At 42.7% G+C, this 21,302-nt stretch overlaps 1 protein-coding gene across 5 annotated transcripts in view; it reads left to right on the forward strand.

Annotated features, from left to right (window-relative positions):
• Positions 1-21,302, forward strand: part of HMGXB4 (HMG-box containing 4) — a 35,716-nt gene that overhangs the window by 12,267 nt on the left and 2,147 nt on the right. For 4 of the 5 annotated variants that reach the window (XM_061417251.1, XM_061417247.1, XM_061417249.1 and 1 more), the window contains 5 exons: positions 9,781-9,862; positions 10,824-10,888; positions 12,105-12,210; positions 12,666-12,835; positions 20,734-20,856. In XM_061417251.1, the coding sequence (XP_061273235.1) occupies positions 9,781-9,862; positions 10,824-10,888; positions 12,105-12,210; positions 12,666-12,835; positions 20,734-20,856 (546 nt within the window). The remainder of the gene's footprint in view (positions 1-9,780; positions 9,863-10,823; positions 10,889-12,104; positions 12,211-12,665; positions 12,836-20,733; positions 20,857-21,302) is intronic. The other variant, XM_061417250.1, reaches the window with a different exon arrangement.

Raw genomic sequence — 21,302 nt, forward strand, 5'->3', positions numbered from 1 at the left:
AACTACTGGAGTGAAGTAATTCTCAGTTTCAACATCTTTTTATACTCCATTTCTTTCCGTAATGCCATATCTTTTCAAAGCTAGGTTTTCAGTGATTGCTGTTATAAAAAGCATATACTCTCTGGTGGTCCAGTGTTGAAGACACCGATTTCTACCATAGGAGGCACAAGTTCAATCCCGGGTTGGAAAACTACAATCCCACATGCCATACAGCTAAAAAAATAAATATGTTTTTTAAACAAGGAAATTAAAAAAAAAAAAAAAACACCTATACCACCTGAAGACCTGCACAGGCACCGTGACCCAACAAAGTTTGGAAGCCCTCGACTTTGCACGGTGTTCGGCAAGCTAGCCAAAGAGCACTCGATACTTATCATTTGTCACTGACAAGTCACCAGTGACGAGTCATCATCTCAGGAGGTTTTCCAGGGAGCACTAGAAAAGTGAGGCCTTTGAGGTTGATGGACCACCTGAAACTTGGGTTAGAAGTTGGGTGCTCGTGGGCAGTAAACGAAACGTGAGTGGATGAGAGGTCATCAAGCCCAAAGCAGAATCATGTAACACACACAAAGGCCCTGGAGGGGAAAGAGAGGCTGTGGGTGCTGGAGGAAAGACGAGAGAGGCCTAGTAAAGACAGAAGTTCAGGTGTAATGGGAGCGGAAGCCAGGTTGGCAGAGTTCCCATGAGAATGAGAAGTGACATGGGGGGAGCTCTTCCTAAAGAACCATGACTGTCGATACAAATAAGGGAGACTTGACTGTCTCCCTCATGGACACGCTTTCAGTGTGGAGTTTTATCTTGGAGGAGGTTTTTAGCTTTTTTATTCGCTTCTTTGCTTCTTTGTTACTGCATCCTGCTTTCCAAGAGGAAGAGCGAAATCGTGAGGTGGTACCTTGCTGCATCATTTCCCCTTTAAGATCATGCTGTTGGAGTGGGGGTCTTCTGGTTTATATTGGACGAGCAGAATATGGTAGCATTTCCAAGACTCTTTTCCTTTTGTGTGTGTGTGGCTGTGCTGGGTCTTCATTGTTTTGTGCAGGCTTTTTCTGGTTGCAGCGAGTGGGGGCTCCCTAGTTGTGATGCTCGGGCTTTTCATCGTGGTGGCTACTCTTGTTTCCAAGCACAGGTTCTAGGCACTCAGGCTTCAGTAGTTGCAGCGTGTGGGTTCAGTAGTTGAGGTGCATGGGCTTAGTTGTGCTGAAACATGTGGAATCTTCCCAGACCAGGGATCAAACCCATGGCACCTGTGTGGGAAGGAGGATTCTTAACCACGGGACCACCAGGGAAGTCCAAAGATACCTTACTTTTGGTTTTACTAAATCAGTAAAACCCCATTCACTACCACTTGAAATAAAATCTGTGACATTGCCACTTCAGAGGCATGTCTTCACTTATCTCTCTTTCCAGAGTGATCTCATTTGCTCTAAGCAAATGAAGGCTGGCCTAGTGCCTGGCACGCTCAGACATTGCTGTTGATCTACTAATAAACTAAATTCAGAGAGATAACTAGACTTGTCTTGTCGTGGTATTACATAAACAAGTCACAATAGCCAGAAGTGGTACCAGTAAGGAGGCACCATCTCTGACGTCCTGCCATGTGCCAGGCTGTCTGAGGCCTTTTTGCACACAGAGGGGTCTTGAGTGATAGGTATGGTTAGCTCCCTTTCACAGAGGAGGAAGCTGAGAAGACAAGACATGGAGCCAGAATTTTAATAGAGGTTTCTTTAACCCTAATGTTGTACTCTTTCCACTATAGTGCATGCCTTTCCAATACTGAAGATGATTACCCAGTGCCACAGTAAGCCTTCAACAAAGCTAAATGTAGGTCCTAGGGGAACTGAGACTGATACAGTGCGCTGGTGTCTGAGATCAGCCCTATGGAGACAGACAGATGTTGTAATAAAGTGGCTGAAAGCTTGGACTCGAGTTCAGTCATCATTCAGTCATGTCCAAGTCTTTGCGGCTCCATGGACCGTGGCCTGCCAGGCTCCTCTGTCCATGGGATTTCCCAGGCAAGCATACTGGATTGGGTTGCCATTTCCTACTCCAGGGAGGTCTTGTTCTAGTTGCTACTTACTAGACTTGTTCTCTGGAGATGGCTTCCTCGCTTCCCTGCTCACTTGTGAAAGGGGCTACTTAGAGTAAATCAGGTGAATGAGTAACATGCTTGGCACAGGGCATGTCTCAATCAAGAGCTTCTGTTACAGCAACTGTTTTCATCCCAAGTTCCTTGGAAGCATAAAATATTCTTGAAAACAAAACTTTTTTTTCAGCCACTCATTTCACAAATTAGAATAAGCAAGGGGGTGCTGCTTTTATGGTTTTGTTTCTGTTTTGTTTTCATAATAACACCCACCTTTTAGGAAGCCACCTCTGCAACTAACATCTATTTGGAAAGCAGTTAAGAACCAGAAAGAAAACAGGGTCCCTAAGGAGCAAAAGCAGATGTTACAGAACGAGTTTACAACAGATCCTTGGAACACTTCATGGGCGCTGGGGAAAGGGGAACATCAACTGGAGGTGCATCAAGGGGCCACTGGTCCTATTCTTTTCTGCACAGTCTTAATGAACAAGCACCCAGCCTGCTTCATGTAGAAGCAGATGAGGGAATACAAATGAATGTGCTTTTCACACACAATTCTGACACTTGGTTATGCATAAAATACATATTTATTCTGCACTTACATTGTGCCAGGCCCTGATCAGATACAGTGTCAGCTCTCAAAGAGCTCTCGATGTAGTAAGAGGGGTTGAAAAGTACCCAGTGGATTGAACCTCAGCAGAGATGCATGCCGAGTGCCAAGGAGAGCCTAGGGGTGACCAGGAAGCTTTCAGGGGCAGGCAGCACCAAAACCGAATCTTAAGGCCAGATAGGAATTGACAGGTGGAAAGGAGGAGTGGGCATTCCAGTCAAGGAGTGGAGAATGCGTGTGAAGGCACGAGAGGTGGTAGGGTGTTCAGAGAACCACAGGAAGTCCAGCCAGCCGAAAGGTAAAAACCGTGTGGAAGGCAGGAAGCAGGCGTTAGTAAATTACAGTGGTAATAAGAACTTTGCTATGGAGTTGCTCATACATTCTAAGAACTGCACTAAGTTTTTTAATCTATGGTGTACTGATGAATTTCCACAAGTGCCCAATGAGGTGTAGGTATTTTCATCTCCATTTCACAGAAACGAGCTCAAAAAAGTGAAATAACCTGCCCCTGGATGCATACCTGTTTAGTGGCAGTACAAGGGTTTGACCCCAAGTTTTTATGATGACAGGACACAGAAAGAATGTTTAAATTCTACTCAGTGATGTAATATGAGAGAGAGCAGAATTAGATTCCAATTGAGAAGGGTTAAAACAGAAGCTTTGGTGTGAAAACTTGACTGCTCCAGCACCCTTTCCTTTGGCCAGTACAGATTTAGAGATCTCAGTGAGGTTAGTTCAGAGGAACATCAGATGGTGGCCCTGCCAGTTCCTGGGTAAATGCCTCAAGTATCTGGTTCTCATCTTAAAATGCCAGGAATGATGAAACCTACCTTGTAGGATTGTTGGGAGCGGTAAAAGAGTTTCCACAGGTAAAGCCTTGGTAACTGTCTCCTGCATAGTATTAACATCAGTGAAGAGATTGGGTTCCGTCATCAGCAGAAGAAAGCCAAGTTTATTTAGAAAACTCATAAATTATGTTTTGCCAGATTCCTCTGTCCAGGGGGATTCTCCAGGCAAGAACACTCGAGTGGGTTGCCATGCCTTCTCCAGGGGGATCTTCCCAACCCAGGGATTGAACCCAGTCTCCCGCTTTGCAGGCGGATGCTTTACCGAATGAGCAACCAGGGAAGCTGTTTTGCCTTAACCCCCAGGTATTTTACCCTTTAAAAATAGGTTTTTAAACTAGAGTCCTAGATGGGTTCAAACAGCGATTTTTATCAGACTTTCACAAAGAGTTCTGTGCTCTAAAGGAGTTCAGCATGACTGCTTTATACAACACATTAAGAAATTGCTCTTGGAAGGTCTTGATATTGTGACACATGTCTTCAAACATTTAAAATGAGGTCTGGCTGTAAAATTACAACCTCCTGAGTCATGCTTAAGTGGATTTGTTGTAGTTATTTGCTGCTAGTAATAAAGTATCCAAGTTTTTGAAGTATTAACATTTTGTTAAAGGAGAGCCCCCAGTTATTCCAGATGTAACCACTATGAGTCACAAGACTTTGGGGGTAGGGAGAGGGATTGAATATTTGTATAATAAGTGAAAAAAAAAATGGTTTACCAGTTTGTTATTTAGTTGCTAAGTTGTGTCTGACTCTTTGAGACCCCATGGACTGTAGCCTGCCAGGCTCCTTTGTCCATAGGATTTCCCAGGGAAGAACTCTGTAATTGATTGCCATTTCCTTCTCCATTACCAGTTTGGGAGTGGGGGAGAGGTGGTTATTTATTGTAAATAGCAAGTGCTAAACTTGAATATTGAATATTAAAATCCTACTATAAAAATAAAAAGTCTAGGGTATGGGCTTACCTGGGGATCCAATGGTTAAGACTGAGCTTCAGTGCAGGGGGCTCAGGTTCAATCCCTGATGGGGAACTAAAGATTCTAACATACTGTGTGGGGCAGCAGAAAAAAATTCTAGGGTGAAATTACTGGCCTTGCACTTAGAATCATACGGAAATATTTTGTTTATCTGGAGATCATCCATTATTTGTTTTATTTCTGACTGTTAATTTAGAAAAAAATGGCTCTGCCCTGGAAAAAAATTTAACCCTCAAGTTTGAATTCCTAACTTTGGATCCTTAGGCTGGAGTTGCATGTTATAACACAAAGGCTAGGTTCTAAGGTCAGCACATAAGGTGAAAATTTAAATCCCTTAGGAAAGCTGAAGGCCAGTAGATGCTCAGTCCAACAGAATGTCAGCCCATTCTTCACCAGATGAAGTCATTGATGTATATTGAGAAGCCATAATTTTATTTTTTAAATTATGTCAGCTCCAACATCAGACTTACCCTTGGGAAGCGAGGTGCACACACTGAGAGAGACATACAGGAACTGTCTGAGGAAAGCAGATTTATGCTTTCTGTCACACTCACTCCAAGGACTGGGTTCTCAGAGCAGAATCACCCAGACTAATCAGTCCATAGCTCCCTCTCTCTCTCTCATGGCCAAATATAGAACTGTGAACTCATATCTTTCTCTGTAATGCCACTTCATTTTATCTTGAGCCCAATGAAGGGAGATTTGAAAGGAGTAGAATACTTAGCACGTCTGGGGATATGAGGCTGTTACTCAATTAATAAAGGAGATACAGCACCCAGAACTCACTCCTGTAGCATCTCTGAACAGGACTGGCGTCATCAGAAGAATACTAAAACTAAGACCTTTACTATTTAAATGAAATGTTTAAAGGCCTTGCCACTGTTTTCTTTGTCTGATTTAAGATGGATTCACCCTATCCCCCTTCACCAGAATTTCTATTTTTAAGAAAACACACATTGGCTTTTTGGATGCTACAACTTCTATTGTAAAAAAAAAAGAAAAGAAAAAAATGGAATAGAAATTAACTTTTCTATTATGGCATCACAAATTATCACAGTATCCATTTGTTAATATCACCTCACTGCCCTATAGATCAGAAGTCCAGCCAGGGCTCCTTTGGGCCCTCTGTTCTGTTTCTCACAAGACTAAGTCCACGTGTTGGCTAGAACTGGGTTCTCGGCTGAGGCTAGATGTCCTCTGCCAGGTTGTTGGCAGCATTCAGTTCCTTTCAGTTGTAGAACTCATGGCAACTTGTCTCCAAGTTCAGGGCCAGCAGGGGAGCGTCTCCTGTTGGGTCTCACCTCTTTTAAGGTCTCACTGAATAATATCTTGGGTAACAAAGAGTCAGACGCAACTGAACTGAACTGGATAACATCAGACCCACTCAGGATAATCTCTCTTTGATTCACTCGGATTCAATTCGCTTAGGAACCTTAATTACATCTGGACAGGTTCTTAGGAACCTTAATTAATAGCAAAAAAATCCCCTTTTGCCATATAGCATAATACGATCCATGGGAGTGACACCCTCTGGTATTCACCCGTCCTGCCCATAGTCGAGGGAGGGTGTTTTACAAGGCATGTCCACCAGAGGGGCAGAAATCTTGGGTGCCATCTTAGGATCCTGCCTACCATAGAGATAACATGACTGAGTACCTCCTGAAGTGCCAAACTGATGAATTCCCACCTCTGGAAACAGTATTATCCAAGCTCAGTGGTATCATCCAGGTTTTACTTACAGGTAAACTAAAGTTAGATTCTAACCTAGCTATGTCGGCCCCCAAAGCCCAGGGTCTTTCTCTTTACCACATTGTGTCTGATAAATCCTGTTAACTTTTCCCTCCCTTTCAATTGACCTGCTTCTCTCCAACACCCCTGACTTGGCCATGGGCCTTCATCTACCCCTCCCGGGTGCTCCTGCAGCAGCCTTCTCATATCCACAGGACTCCCTGCCTCCAGTCCATTCTCCATGGTCATAAATTGCAATCTGACCTAGTGACTTCCTGCTTGAAATAATTGCCTCTTTCAGATAGAACCCTTACTCTTCAATACAGTTTACATGTCATCCATCTCTGAGCACTCCCTGCTTCTCTGGCGTCATCTCCTACCTCCTCTCTGATGAGTATCACCACGCTGAGAGCCTAGAACACTTGTACCACTCTTCACCTGGCTAATTCTACCCAGCTTTAGGGTCTAAGTTAAATGACCTTTCCTCCAGAAAGGAGGACCTTCTTCAACTCCCTGATTAGTGAGGCGGTCCTGTTGCGTATTCCTGTAGCAGCCAGTACTTCCCCTATAATAATGTCACATTGTATTATGATGACACATTTATCTGTCTCCTCTGTTAGATTCTGTGTCTGGTTCTTGGCTGTATTCCCAATGTCTGGCATATAGTGGATGCTCAGTAAATATTAAGAAATGAATAACAGTACTTTGATGGGTTACTTTGTTTCCTTTGCAATCTCCTCCTTGTTAGTCTAGTCTCTGCTTTTCCTTCTTTGCCGCTGAAATACTTTTAATGGCACATGTCAGAAGAGCTATCCACTTCTCCTGTGTTTTATTCAGGATCAAATCATTAGTATAAGGTGAAGCTGAGAAAAGATGGTGGGCCTTCAAACTTTATGTTTCAAAAGTTTTCCATTTTATGCTGCTTGACTGCCTTAGAATAAGATCTGGGCTTCAAAAGCTCATCCTCTTTAACTACTCACTATACCCAGTACAGGTACTCAAAAAATGCAGGTTTATTTTCTACACAATTGAATAAAGTCCTTATGAGAGCTATGAGAGGAACTCCTTTCTTCAGGATGTGGATTGGGATCTAGTGTATTGAGTAAGAGTTGTGATTCATTCTATGAAAGTCATTTTAGTTTTATGTTATAGCTGTAGATAGCCTTGTGAAATAGAGGGCAGTAACCTTTCACAGTCTTACAACTTGTCTAAGGAAACATTGTTAAAACTCCTTACAAGTTTTATAATATGGCCAAATGTCAGTCCTATGAATAAGCTGTTTTTAAAAGACTGGTCTGAAATTTTTGAAGGTAAATTTACAACAAACATGCCATAATTTTTATAGCCAAAGAAGTGCTATCTCATTCAGAGCAGGTACTTTGGGAGATGTCTCAGGGTTGTTTCCATTCTTCAAAAATGGTTTCAGAATTCCTTTGGGAATTCAAGTCAGAGCTGTCACACAGCTTTTTTTATTGTCTTAAGTGTTGGCTATGACAAACCTAGACAGCATATTAAAAAGCAGAGACATCACTTTGCCAACATAGGTCCATATAGTTCAAGCTATGGTTTTTCCAGTAGTCATGTATGGATGTGAGAGTTGGACCATAAAGGAGGCTGAGCTCTGAAGAATTGATGCTTTCGAACCATGATGCTGGAGAAGACTCTTGAGAGTCCTTAGGACAGTAAGGAGATCAAACCAGTCCATCCTAAAGGAAATCAACCCTAAATAGTCATTGAAAGGATTAATGCTGAAGCTGAAGCTTCAGTGGTTTGGCCACTTGATGCAAAGAGCCGACTCATTGGAAAAGACCCTGATGCTGGGAAAGATTGAGGGCAGGAGGAGAAGGGGGTGACAGAGGATGAGATAGTTGAATGGCATCATCGACTCAATGGACTTTGAGCAAACTCCAGGAGATAATGAAGGACAAGGAAACCTGACATGCTGCAGTCCATAGGGTCACAAAGAGTTGGACACAACTGAGCGACTGAACAACAACAAAAGTGTTGCCTAGCCTTTGGTCTTTGAGGATAGCAGTTTTATGAAAACAGTATTAAGAATTAAATCAGGTGAACCCAAAGTGCGCGATTAGACTTCGTTTTAAACAAGGTGCAGCTCTGAAGTCATGAGACAGGGATGGTGTTGTTTGTTGTTTTGTTTTGGTTGTAAAATATGACTCTTGAGGCAAACAAAAGTTTCCAGCAGCTTTTAAAGCACCAAACATTCATGTCATTATAATAACTTGCAGGACCAGAAAGGACTATCTTGGAAGGAGGTGGAGGACCAATCATCGTACTCTGATACTTACAAATGAGGTTGTAAGGAAAGCCAGACTGAAAACATCTCAGTATATTAGATAAAAATTATAAAGGGATAATCGTTTATTCTGAAATAGTAACTTTTTCTGTAAGGAAGCAATGTATTTTTTCCCTTGGCCCATAGTGCATAGCCCTAAAGGTCAGGTGCTTGGGTTGTAGCCATTCTGGTGTTAAAACCGGCATAGCTGCAGGACCCAGACAAGTCACTATTTTTCTGAGTTTCCTTTTCTTCATCCTCAAAGTGAGGGGGTTGGACAGGTGCTATCTAATGTGCCTTTTCAGGTAGGAAAACTTTTTTGTTCCAAGTTTATGGTTAATTATAAAGTGGAATGCATAGTAATGTATAATACCTTCTGTTTTATATACACTTGGTTGATTTTAAAATCTTGTTTTTCAAAAATCCTGTGTTGCTTTTGGAATTGTCATAATTCAGTGAAGCATAAACATACTTCAAGTAGTACAAAGCACTTGGTTGATGTGGAAAAGGTTCACCTTACGTTGAGTACCAAAGAATTGTCCTCGGTTATTTATTTACTTTTCACCTTGGACCACAAGAACGTGAATAATAAAATAACAATAAACTACAAGTGACAGTCAAAGCAGGATCAAGAAAATTTTAACATTAGAAATCAAAGCCAGGGACTTCCCTGGTAACCCAGTGGTGATCCATTGGTGATCCATTGGATCCACATCCAGTGCAGTGGGTGCAGGTTCGACCCCTGGTTGGAGAACGAGGATCCCACGTGCCGCAGAACCAAAAGAAAGAAGAAGAAATGAAAACCAGAGGCACAATATGAACGTAAATTTGGTTCTTGATTTTCTAGCCCCAAAGTAAAGGAAAGTTATGTGGTTCTTATTTTAAAGACAAAAAATAGCTACCCCAGGAGAGGTAAAGATTTGCTTAGCACTCAATTCTAAAAGAATTAGGTAACATTTGTAGGACGAATGAAGAGCTTTACAAACAATTATCAAGTAGCTGCAACAACCTGAAAAATCTAAAAATCAGCATCTGGTTTTTACCTTCTAAAGGTAAAACTTACACTCATCTCTGAGTCATATGTAACATGGTTTAATAATTATCCTATTTAAGGAAAGCTGGTTGGCAACTTAGGACACTTGAGGAAAAAGTGCAGGTCACTTTTCTGTTTTGTTCTCATAGACACAAAGTTGTTCAACTTGGCTTCTGATTAAGTCTTACCGTGCTCTGTTTTTATGTGGTGCTAGCCAAAAAAGAAGAACATGTCGGCCTACCAAGTGTTCTGCAAGGAGTACCGTGTAACCATTGTGGCTGACCATCCAGGCATAGGTGAGCACATTTCTCATTTTTAGTGTTCTTACTTTCCATGTGTATCGAAGCAAGGCAGTTAATCCAATCAGCAGGCAAAGTTCTTCCCATGGTCTGAAAAGGACACAAATCTCATTTCTCTCCTCAACTGCACAGGTCTCTTTAGATTTTGTCTTAGTACGCCCCGTCCAAAAGCACAGTATATAAACATACAGTTGTTTCTTTCCAAGATTCTATAGTTGACTTTTTCCTTCAGCCGCCTCTTGGGTATGGAGTTGGAGTATAGGGTTGGAGTTGGGTATGGAGATGACATATTACATTGTTCATTATTTGTCTCTGTATCAGAAGTTGGTAAGGTGAGAACACTACACCTCAGCCCTTGGACAAGTTAGGTAACATCTACAAATCTCATCTGCCCGGTGTGTGGACTCGCTTCTCAACCCTCTCACCAGGGCTGCTGTGAGGCACACATGAAGCACCAGAAAAGACTTGGATGTGCTTTATAAAGTGTGAACTTGCTCTACGATGTGGGGAGCACAGTATCACACATCTGAAAGATTGCTTCTGAGCTGCTCTAGGGAAATTCTCCTTTGTTTCTGAGCTCTCAGAAATTTGGTAAAAACCTAACATTTCTTATCAAATTCTACATAACATTTTTTCTTTAACCTAAGTAGATAAGCCATGTTTCATGGGATCATATTAAAAGATACCAATACGATGCTTCAGGCATAAATCCTTAAAGAGTAGATGTGTGAGATTTTGAGCCTGTCTCATAGCGACCCAAACAGCTTCTTCCTTCTATGAAAGACCCAAGGGAAGTTGTGGGGTTTGGTTTGGTTTTCTGAAAGAATCTTGTGCTATTTAAATCTGATCTTCAAAACCCTCTTCCTAGTTTTTGTTCTATTCGGCCTTCTGTTTTGTTTATGGTTAAACCTTTACTGTATTCAGTTTTCCTGGGTTTTTTTTTACTCTTTTGTGCCAGATTTTGGGGAACTGAGTAAAAAACTGGCTGAGGTGTGGAAGCAGTTGCCAGAGAAGGACAAACTGGTAAGCAGACTTATCACAGGCACGTTTTCATTGCTCTGTCCTTCCAGTGTGTGATCCTCCTGTGTTGTTGTTGTTCAGCTGTTCAGTCGTGTCTGACTCTTGCTTCCCTATGGACTGTAGCCCACCAGGCTCTTCTGGCCATGGGATTTCCCAGGCAGGAATACTGGAGTGGGTTGCCGTAGCCTTCTCCAGGGGATCTTCCTGACCCCAGACTCAAACCCATGTCTCCAGCATTGGCAGGCAGATTCTTTTACCTCTGAGCCACTGGGGAAGCCCGAAATCCCAAACACTGAAAATAGGGAAAAAAAGAAAAATTATAGATTGGTGGAAAATGGCTTAGAGGGCAGTGAACAAGTTGGTGCCAGTTCACTCTAGGTGAGGATTTAGCTGCAGGGAGGCTGTCTTCTAACCTCATCTAATTTTTTTTCTCAGCAACCTTACATTTGAGCCAAAAGATGACCTACCTAGGGCAATGATACGTGTTAAAAGAGGATCTAAAGTCAGAGCCCCTGACTATAGCTAGTAGTTAGCTGTGGTCTGAGAACTGAGGAAAGAGGTCCATAGTCACAGCAAATAATAAAAACATGGGACAGTGTTTACTAGGAAGATAGGTTCTGGGTCATCACCTCCATCAACCATTACCAAATAATATACCGCCCTATCGAAACATTAATAAGACAATGATAAATAGTCATACCTGAATCACTCACAGTCACTTACAGTTAGATGATACAAAGGTGGTCTAGGAATTAGAATTTCCATTTTGCTTTATTTAAGGTACTGCTCATCTAGGTGAGATGACATATATTTTTCACCCAGGTAGATTATCTTTAGTTTCTGAGTTTTGTGTAATTGTTATCCTACTGTTGGTGTTGCAAGCCTACAGGTTAGAAGAAATATTTAAACCAGATGGACATAAAGGTGAGCCAGAGGTTTCCTATGTGGTTTTACATTCCAGCCTTAGTTAGAGGGATCGCAGAGTGAATGCTGCCGTCTGAGCAGTAGCACTGAAGGACGTGCCTAGTCCTCGCCTGGGATGCTGCTGTCACCACTGCTGAAGCCTGTGCAGTGACCTTCCAGCTTAAAAAGAAACGCTAATCCTCTGTCTGCTCCCCTCCACTGTTCCTTTTCTTTTCTTCATTCTGTTCTTCCATGACTGCTTTCCCTTTCAGTTTTTTGCCCTTTGAAATTTATTTTTGCCCTGATCTGATGGCAGGTTTGGAAGCAAAAAGCTCAGTATCTACAACACAAACAGAACAAAGCAGAAGCTACAACTGTGAAAAGAAAAGCATCCAGCTCAGAAGGTTCAATGAAAGTGAAAGGTAATGACTACATCCTTCTCTTTTCATTCTCTTCCCCACAGCTCTGTGAATTTTGCTTCTTTACTAAGAAATGGGGAGAGTGGCCTATATTAGAAGCAGATCTTGATATCCAGATACCAGATAATAAAGGTTGGCCCCAATATTTAGAAAATGTTAAGTCAGAAGGCAGTACACTTTTCTGTAAAGGACCAGAGAATACATATTTTAGGTCTGAGATCCATATGCATTCTCTGTCACGTATTTTTCTTTATTTCTTCTACAACAACCGTTTAAAAATCTAAAATCATTCTTAGCTCACAGGCCACACAAAGTAAGTTATTAGCCAGATCCAACCCATAGTCTACAGTTTTATCATATGCCTGGTGGAGCTCATAGAAAGGGAAAACCGGGAAGAACAGTTTTGTGGTACAAGGCCCTGGGCAAGCTTTATCGCTCTGTTTCTTCTCTGTTCTCAGCTTCTTCTATGGGAGTACTGTCACCCCAGAAGAAATCCCCACCCACCGCCATGCTGTTACCTGCCTCGCCAGCCAAAGCTCCTGAGACAGAGCCCATTGATGTGGCTGCTCACCTCCAGCTGCTGGGAGAGTCCCTGAGCCTCATCGGACACCGCCTGCAGGAAACTGAGGTAAGGGCACCGTCAGTGGCAAGCTCCAGCTGCTGGTACAGTCTGGACCCGTGTGCTCATTCCACATCCACACAGTGAGCGACTGCTGTGTGCTGTTATACCAGGTGCTCAGGATACAGTGATAAGGAGGGGTGGCAGTGTTCACTGCAGCACTGTTTACAATAGCCAGGACATGGAAGCAACCTGGATGCCCACTGACAGGTGAATGGATAAAGGAGTTGTGGTACGTATATATAGTGAAACAGTACTCAGCCATAAAAAGGAACGAATTTGAGTCAGTTGTACTGAGATGGTGAACCTAAAGCCTATTACACAGACTGAAGTACATCAGAAAAATAAACACCATCTATTAATGCATATATATGGAATCTAGAAAAATGTTACTGATGAACCTGTTTGCAGGCAAGACTAGAGACACAGACATGAAGAGCAGACCTGTGAACAGAGCAGGGCAACGAGAGGGCGGGACAAATTGAGAAAGCAGAATTAAGATACATACCTTCAGTTCAGTTCAGTTCAGTCGCTCAGTTGTGTCCAACTCTTTGCAACCCCATGAATCGCAGCACGCCAGGCCTCCCTGTCCATCACCCTCACGTCCATCAAGTCAGTGATGCCATCCAGCCATCTCATCCTCTGTCTTCCCCTTCTCCTCCTGCCCCCAATCCCTCCCAGCATCAGAGTCTTTTCCAATGAGTCAACTCTTTACATGAGGTGGCCAAAGTACTGGAGTTCAGCTTTAGCATCATTCCTTCCAAAGAAATCCCAGGGCTGATCTCCTTCAGAATGGACTGGTTGGATCTCCTTGCAGTCCAAGGGACTCTCAAGAGTCTTCTCCAACACCACAGTTCAAAAGCATCAATTCTTCGGCGCTCAGCTTTCTTCACAGTCCAACTCTCACATCCATACATGACCACTGGAAAAACCATAGCCTTGACTAGACGGACCTTTGTTGGCAAAGTAATGTCTCTGCTTTTGAATATGCTATCTAGGTTGGTCATAACTTTTTTACCAAGGAGTAAGCGTCTTTTAATTTCATGGCTGCAGTCACCATCTGTAGTGATTTTGGAGCCCAAAAAAATAAAGTCTGACATCGTTTCCACTGTTTCCCCATACCTTCCTGCTGCTGCTGCTAAGTCACTTCAGTTGTGTCCGACTCTGTGCGCCATAGACGGCAGCCCACCAGGCTCCCCTGTCCCTGGGATTCTCCAAGCAAGAACACTGGAGTGGGGTGCCATTGCCTTCTCCCCATACCTTACCGTACATAAAATAGATAGCTAGTGGGAAGCTGCCGTGTAACACAGGGAGCTCAGCCTGGTGCTCCGTAACAACCTAGAGGAGTGGGATGAGGTAGGCGGTGGAGGAGAGGTTCAAGAGGGAGGGGAGATGTGTATACCTGTGGCTGATTCACACTGTTGTATAGAAGAAGCCATCACAACATTGTAAAGCCATTATCCTCCAATTAAAAGTAAATAAAATTTTTTAAAGAAATGGGATGGTGATAGAAATACCTAGAGCCAGACATACTGGAATGTGAAGTCAAGTGGGCCTTAGAAAGCATCACTACGAACAAAGCTAGTGGAGGTGATGGAATTCCAGTTGAGCTATTTCAAATCCTGAAAGATGATGCTGTGAAAGTGCTGCACTCAATATGCCAGCAAATTTGGAAAACTCAGCAGTGGCCGCAGGACTGGAAAAGGTCAGTTTTCATTCCAATCCCAAAGAAAGGCAATGCCAAAGAATGCGCAAACTACCGCATAGTTGCACTCATCTCACATGCTAGTAAAGTAATGCTCAAAATTCTCCAAGCCAGGCTTCAGCAATACATGAACCGTGAACTTCCTGATGTTCAAGCTTGTTTTAGAAAAGGCAGAGGAACCAGAGATCAAATTGCCAACATCCGCTGGATCATAGAAAAAGCAAGAGAGTTCCAGAAAAACGTCTATTTCTGCTTTCTTGACTATGCCAAAGCCTTTGACTGTGTGGATCAGAATAAACTGTGGAAAATTCTGAAAGAGATGGGAATACCAGACCACCTGACCTGCCTCTTGAGAAATCTGTATGCAGGTCAGGAAGCAACAGTTAGAACTGGACATGGAACAACAGATTGGTTTCAAATAGGAAAAGGAGTACATCAAGCCTGTATATTATCACCCTGCTTATTTAACTTATATGCAGAGTACATCATGAGAAACGCTGGACTGGAAGAAACACAAGCTGGAATCATGATTGCCGGGAGAAATATCAATAACCTTAGATATGCAGATGACACCACCCTTATGGCAGAAAGTGAAGAGGAACTAAAAAGCCTCTTGATGAAAGTGAAAGAAGAGAGTGAAAAAGTTGGCGTAAAGCTCAACATTCAGAAAATGAAGATCATGGCATTCAGTCCCATCACTTCATGGGAAATAGATGGGGAAACAGTGGAAACAGTGTCAGACTTTATTTTTCTGGGCTCCAAAATCACTGCAGATGGTGACTGCAGCCATGAAATTAAAAGACGCTTACTCCTTGGAAGGAAAGTTATGACCAACCTAGATAGCATATTCAAAAGCAGAGACATTACTTTGCCAACAAAGGTCCGTCTAGTCAAGGCTATGGTTTTTCCTGTGGTCATGTATGGATGTGAGAGTTGGACTGTGAAGAAGGCTGAGCGCCGAAGAATTGATGCTTTTGAACTGTGGTGTTGGAGAAGACTCTTGAGAGTCCCTTGGACTGCAAGGAGATCCAACCAGTCCATTCTGAAGGAGATCAGTACTGGGTATTCTTTGGAAGGACTGATGCTGAAGCTGAAACTCCAGTACTTTGGCCACCTCATGCAAAGAGTTGACTCATTGGAAAAGACTCTGATGCTGGGAGGGATTGAGGGCAGGAGGAGAAGGGGACGACAGAGGATGAGATGGCTGGATGGCATCACTGACTCGATAGACGTGAGTCTGAGTGAACTCGGAGTTGGTGATGGACAGGGAGGCCTGGAGTGCTGCGATTCATGGTGTCACAAAGAGTCGGACACGACTGAGCGACTGAACTGAACTGAAAGATTTGGAAGCTGGCTCTCAAAGCTTACACTGATACTTTTCTATTGAAACAATGACACAAAAGAAAATTACCCTGACACTTCCTCTCCCTCCCCTCTTTATAGAGAAATAATTGACATATAACCCTACAACTCACTTTTATTTTTGAAAAATGAGTCCAAATCCCATGGAAACTTTCATCATTTTTACTTCCAAGAGAGTCTGGATTTTTCTGTGCATTTCCAGCAAGGATTTGAATAGATAGGTTAGATTATCCAGGGGAGTCAGAGTTCCTCTACAGCTTTGAAAATAGGTAGCAAACGGGGAGATTGAGGTGTCCAAGCTCTTCATTACTCTGCACTTGAATTATACAGTGTTGTATACCCTAAGGAGATCTTTGTCCTTTTAAGCTTCAGTTTCAAAATCACTTAACCTGCAAAACTGTCATGTCCCATTTCTGTTAGCATATTCCACTTCTAACCATACTGCCCCCTGGCTCACTCAGTGGTGTAGGATTTCAGGTTTCTGCTGGGTCCTAGTAGGACATTGCAGCAAAGAAATCAGTCTCCGTTCCTAAAGCCATTTTTAAGCTGAGAAGTCAGCGTAAAAATATAAAACTACCCACTTGGCTTTTATGTGAAAGTTGAATTATTATTCAACAAATAAAACGCCAGAGGCCATGAGAAATGAAGCTTTGTCTAAGTTCTTTGGCTAATTTCTCAAAATTTAGTAAGTGTCACAAACAGACACTTCCTGGTAGGCTAGGATATTTGAATGGATATAGATATTTCTAGAAGAAAATATTCTGGAATCCTTACTTATTTTTCGTATTTAGATATTCTTATGTTTCCTAAAAAGTTACAGTGACTGTAGCCATGAAATTAAATGTTACTTGCTCCTTGGAAGAAAAGCAATGTCAAACCTAGACAGTGTATTAAAAAGCAGAGACATTACTTTGCCAACAGAGGTCTGTATAGTCAGTACTATGGTTTTTCCAGTAGTCATTTATGGTTGTGAGAGCTGGACAATAAAAAAGGCTGAGCACTGAAAAATTGATGCCCTCAAACTGTGGTGCTAGAGAAGACTCTTGAGAGTCCCTTGGACTGCAAGGAGATCAAACCAGTGAATCCTAACGGAAATCAATCCTGAATAGTCGTTGGAAGGACTGATGCTGAAGCCAAAGCTCCAGTTCTTTGACCACCGGATGCGAAGAGCCCGACTCACTGGAAAAGACCCCGATGCTGGGAAAGATTGAAGGCAGGAGAAGGGGATGACAGAGGAAGAGATGGTTGGATGGCATCACCAACTCAATGGATGTGAGTTTCAGCAAACTCCGGGAGATGATAAAGGACAGGGAAGCCTGGCATCCTGCAGTCCTTGGGGTTGCAAAGAGTTGGATACGACTGAGCGACTAAACAGCAATAAAATTCACCTCCCATGTTACAGATTTTCCCTGCCATTTCCTTTTAGTTTAGCAAATACTTGTTGAATACTTAGGCATAATTCCAAAAACTGGGAGGAGGAGAATTCCTAATAGCTTCCTGATGATTTCATATCATCAAGAAACTTGCAGTGTAACTGGAAAGATAAAATAGATACAAAATGAGCAAATAAAACAAGCTAGCTTCTGTGAGCAGTTGCCATGGGAGGGTTACATGTCCATATTGACTGGAAAAGGGAAAAGAACGTTGCAGACCCTCTATTCCACTTTTTTTAAAAACATAAGAAACAGTCTTATTGAGATATAACTGTCATGGCTCAGACTATGAAAAATCTGCCTTCAGTGCAGGAGACCCAGGTTCAATCCCTGGGTTGGGAAGATCCCTGGAGAAGGGAATGGCAACCCACTCCAGTATTCTTGCCTGGAGAATTCCATGGACAGAGGAGCCTGGCAAGCTACAGTCCATGGGGTCACAAAGAGTTGAACATAACTGAGTGACTAACACAGCAACAACCATAAAGTTTACCATTTTTTTTTTTTTTTTGGTGGGGAGCACGTGTATACCTGAAATTAAATTAAAAAAAAATGGAACCACCAAAAAAAAAAAAGTTTACCCTTTTAAAATGTAGAATTCAGTGGCTTAGTATATGCACAGATTTCTGGCTCCATTACTACTGTCTAATACCAGATCATTTTCACTATCCCCAAGAGAGACCCCACATGTATCTGCAGTGGACTTCCCTGGTGACTCAACGGTAAAGAAGCTACCTGCCATTGTTGGAGACAAGGGTTCAGTCCCTGGGTCAGGAAGATCCCCTGGAGAAAGGAGTGGCCACCCACTCCAATATTCTTGCCTGGGAAATTGCATGGACAAAGGAGGTTGGCAGGCTACAGTCCATGAGGTTGCAAAGAATTGGACACAATTTAGTGACTAAACAACAACAGTGTGTCAGCAGTAAGCAGTAATTCCCCTTCTAATCCACTTCTCCCCAGACTTTAATCATTTGCATATATCTTCACAAGTTTGCAATTTCCTCAGACCACTTATACTGTTATCTACTTTGTATTTTTATTTAAATACATTTATCCATGCTTTCACAGTGATATCCTGGATATCACAAGTGTGGTATTCTAATCTTTTTTCTAATGTACATTGGAAAAATGGATGTGCATTATCAACCGATTAATGTTCACCTGTATGCCACCTGAAATTAGTAAACTACTACACTTTAAGGAGCATTGATTTATATATAGTTGCTCGTTTAAAATTGAATACCTGAAGCCTAATAAAATTGTGACCGTTATCATAAGTCTGCACAACTCACTGTGAACAGGCTCAGCTTGCCCCACTGTGCAGCCTGCTGTCATTCTACAGCTCTGCCACCTGAAGCAGTTAGAGCAGTAGTCGAGAGCAGAGTGAGGGGGTCAGGAGAGGCTCTGAAAGGGAGGTGGGGTTCCATCAGGACCCAGAAGGACAGGCAGGACTTGAATCATGGAGATAGCATCCTAAACCAAGACCACAGTGCACATGTGCTTCTCAGCCCTGGCGTCTTCTGCCAAGATAGGTCAGAAGAGACCCAGTGGGGCTCTCAACCCCCATTCCTACCTTCACCAGATCTTTTAACTGTTTTATGTATTAGGGTTCCACTTGAGGTTTTATTTTCAAAGGATTTTATTGCTTAAATGATGAAAAACTAGAACATCCAGCGCCCAAGGTGGGGGAAGGCTGAACTATGAAGGGCCCAGCACAAGTTGCGGAAGGAAATGACAGCTCAGCTTTGGGGATGTTTTGAGTAGAAGGAATGATCACAGCTCTCATCTGATTTTCTTTGAGAATATCTTCTACTTTAGATTGAGAGTGAAGACACCAGAATTAGGGAAAAGTTATAACAATAGTCTAGACATGACAAAGATTTGAATTTAATTCAAATATTTATTGGGGGATATTACACTATACAGAACCCCAGTAGTTACTGGGAGGATATAAAAAAGAATAGGACTTGGTTTCTGCCCTCAGGATGCTTATTGGGAGAGTCAGACAAAAAATATTACCTATAATTAACTGTAAAAGTATGGAGTAATACTATTAATTGCTATCTTTCATTGAACTCTCACTCAGGCAGCTTTGTGAGTGCTATACATGGAGTCTCTCGTTTAATTCACATTGCATGTTTTGTAAAACAGAATTTGTGTTCCCTTATTTTACAGAAGGAAGAATAGACTTTCAGATTAAGGAACTCTGTCTGAAATTTAGCCCCTAAGTGCTGAAATGGAGCCTTGAGTTTGGTGGCATGACCTCAGGGCCCATTCTTATAACCCTTTGCTTTATTTTCTGACTTGGAAGTAGGGGGATACATTAGACGAGGAGAATGAAGGGAAAGAAAAGTCAGTGGTGGCATGGCCTTGAGACTGGGCAGGTGTGTGAGTGATGATGACTTTAGCAGAGGAAGGAATGCTAGGAGGAACGGTAGGTTATTTCTCTTTACAGTGTGTTGAGATTGAAAAATACCCAAAACGGAAGATCTAGCAGGAAGCCTGAAATGCAGTTTTGGAGATGAAGATGTTGGTAATACTAGTAAGCAGTATGGATACTTTCTGAGCAGTTACCAGGTAGCAAGAACCACCCCCAAGTACTTTACATCTGTTATCTCACTTAATCCCCTCCTTGCTGCAGATGCTGTTAGTACTGTCTGTTACAGGCACAGCATAGAAAGTAACTTGCCCCTTTCAGTGAGTGGGATAGCCAGGTTCTGAACCCAGCTGTCTGAAGCCCAGAGCTCCTTCTCTGATGGACTCTGCTACACTGCCTTCTAGGTCCCATATCCTCACAGTACTCCTAGTTGAACCAGATTACACAAGAGCTCGGCAGCAGTATTTGCAGCAAGCAATCTTATTTCTTATCTCTTTGAATCACAGAGATAACAAACGATATGAATTCTAGAAGAGGTTAAATTTTAAAAAGAACAGAAAAGTGGTATCCTCACCTGTCAAAAAGCTACATATGTGGAGAATTTGTGTGTGTGTGTGCTTATATTAATCATTAGTATGTAGAATTCTCATGGTTATCACATTTGAGCTATATTTGTGGAGTTCATGAGAAAATAACTTTTGCATTCATGACCTCTACAAATCTTGCCAGCAGTTCTCCACAATAGGTGGGGCCTTTTTAAATATTTTTAAGTGTAGGGTTGTCCCCCCTCCCAGCCCCCACTCTTCCTAAGTGACCAACCCAAGGTCTCACAGAGGATACAACGGTTTAGAAATATAGACAGGAAACCTGGAATGTATTGAGTTGCCAAAGCAGAAAGCTTCCATTTCTGCCGCAAGTTTCCTGGAACTGCCCCAGACTCAGAGAGCCATGCGAGGAAGTACCCAGGGCCTGGAGGGAGCCTCACGAGTGTGATGCAGGCCGCAACCTCCTCCTCTCATGCTCTTCCTTTCAGGGCATGGTGGCTGTGTCCGGCAGTCTGTCCGTGCTTCTGGACTCCATAATCTGTGCGCTTGGCCCCTTGGCGTGTCTGACCACACAACTACCTGAGTTGAACGGCTGTCCCAAACAGGTCTTGGTAAGTTTCCTTGTTTCCTGGGATTTAGGAGGGGCCAGACCCTTGGGAGCCCTGTCAGGCACAACCTCTTAAAGCTCCCTGGATACCGCACTGCTGTCAGCCGGCGGAGCGTGACACTGACTGCTGAATGTGTGCTGGACCCTCAGTGAAATCGCAGACACGCCATTTCCTAAGATTTCTCTCCTTTGGAGAGAAGCAGCGTAGCCCCTAAGGCACTGCACCGCCTGTGTTTCCTATTTGCTCTTCCAGAGATGAAGAGAGTGCGAGTCTGCTGCCACTGCTTTACTAGGATTAATGGGAGATGTCAGCAGAAAAGCTCCCAGCAAACAGACAACAGAATACCATCTTCTCCCCCGTTTTCTCTAACTCCAGACTCCTTTTCTGATCTCTCTCCCCTAAACAAAGAAATATGTCTCAGGGAACTAAGGTAAAGTACTCTTCGACTG

The sequence above is a fragment of the Bos javanicus genome, chromosome 5, assembly GCF_032452875.1.
Source record: "Bos javanicus breed banteng chromosome 5, ARS-OSU_banteng_1.0, whole genome shotgun sequence".
NCBI classification, from domain to species: Eukaryota; Metazoa; Chordata; class Mammalia; order Artiodactyla; family Bovidae; genus Bos; species Bos javanicus.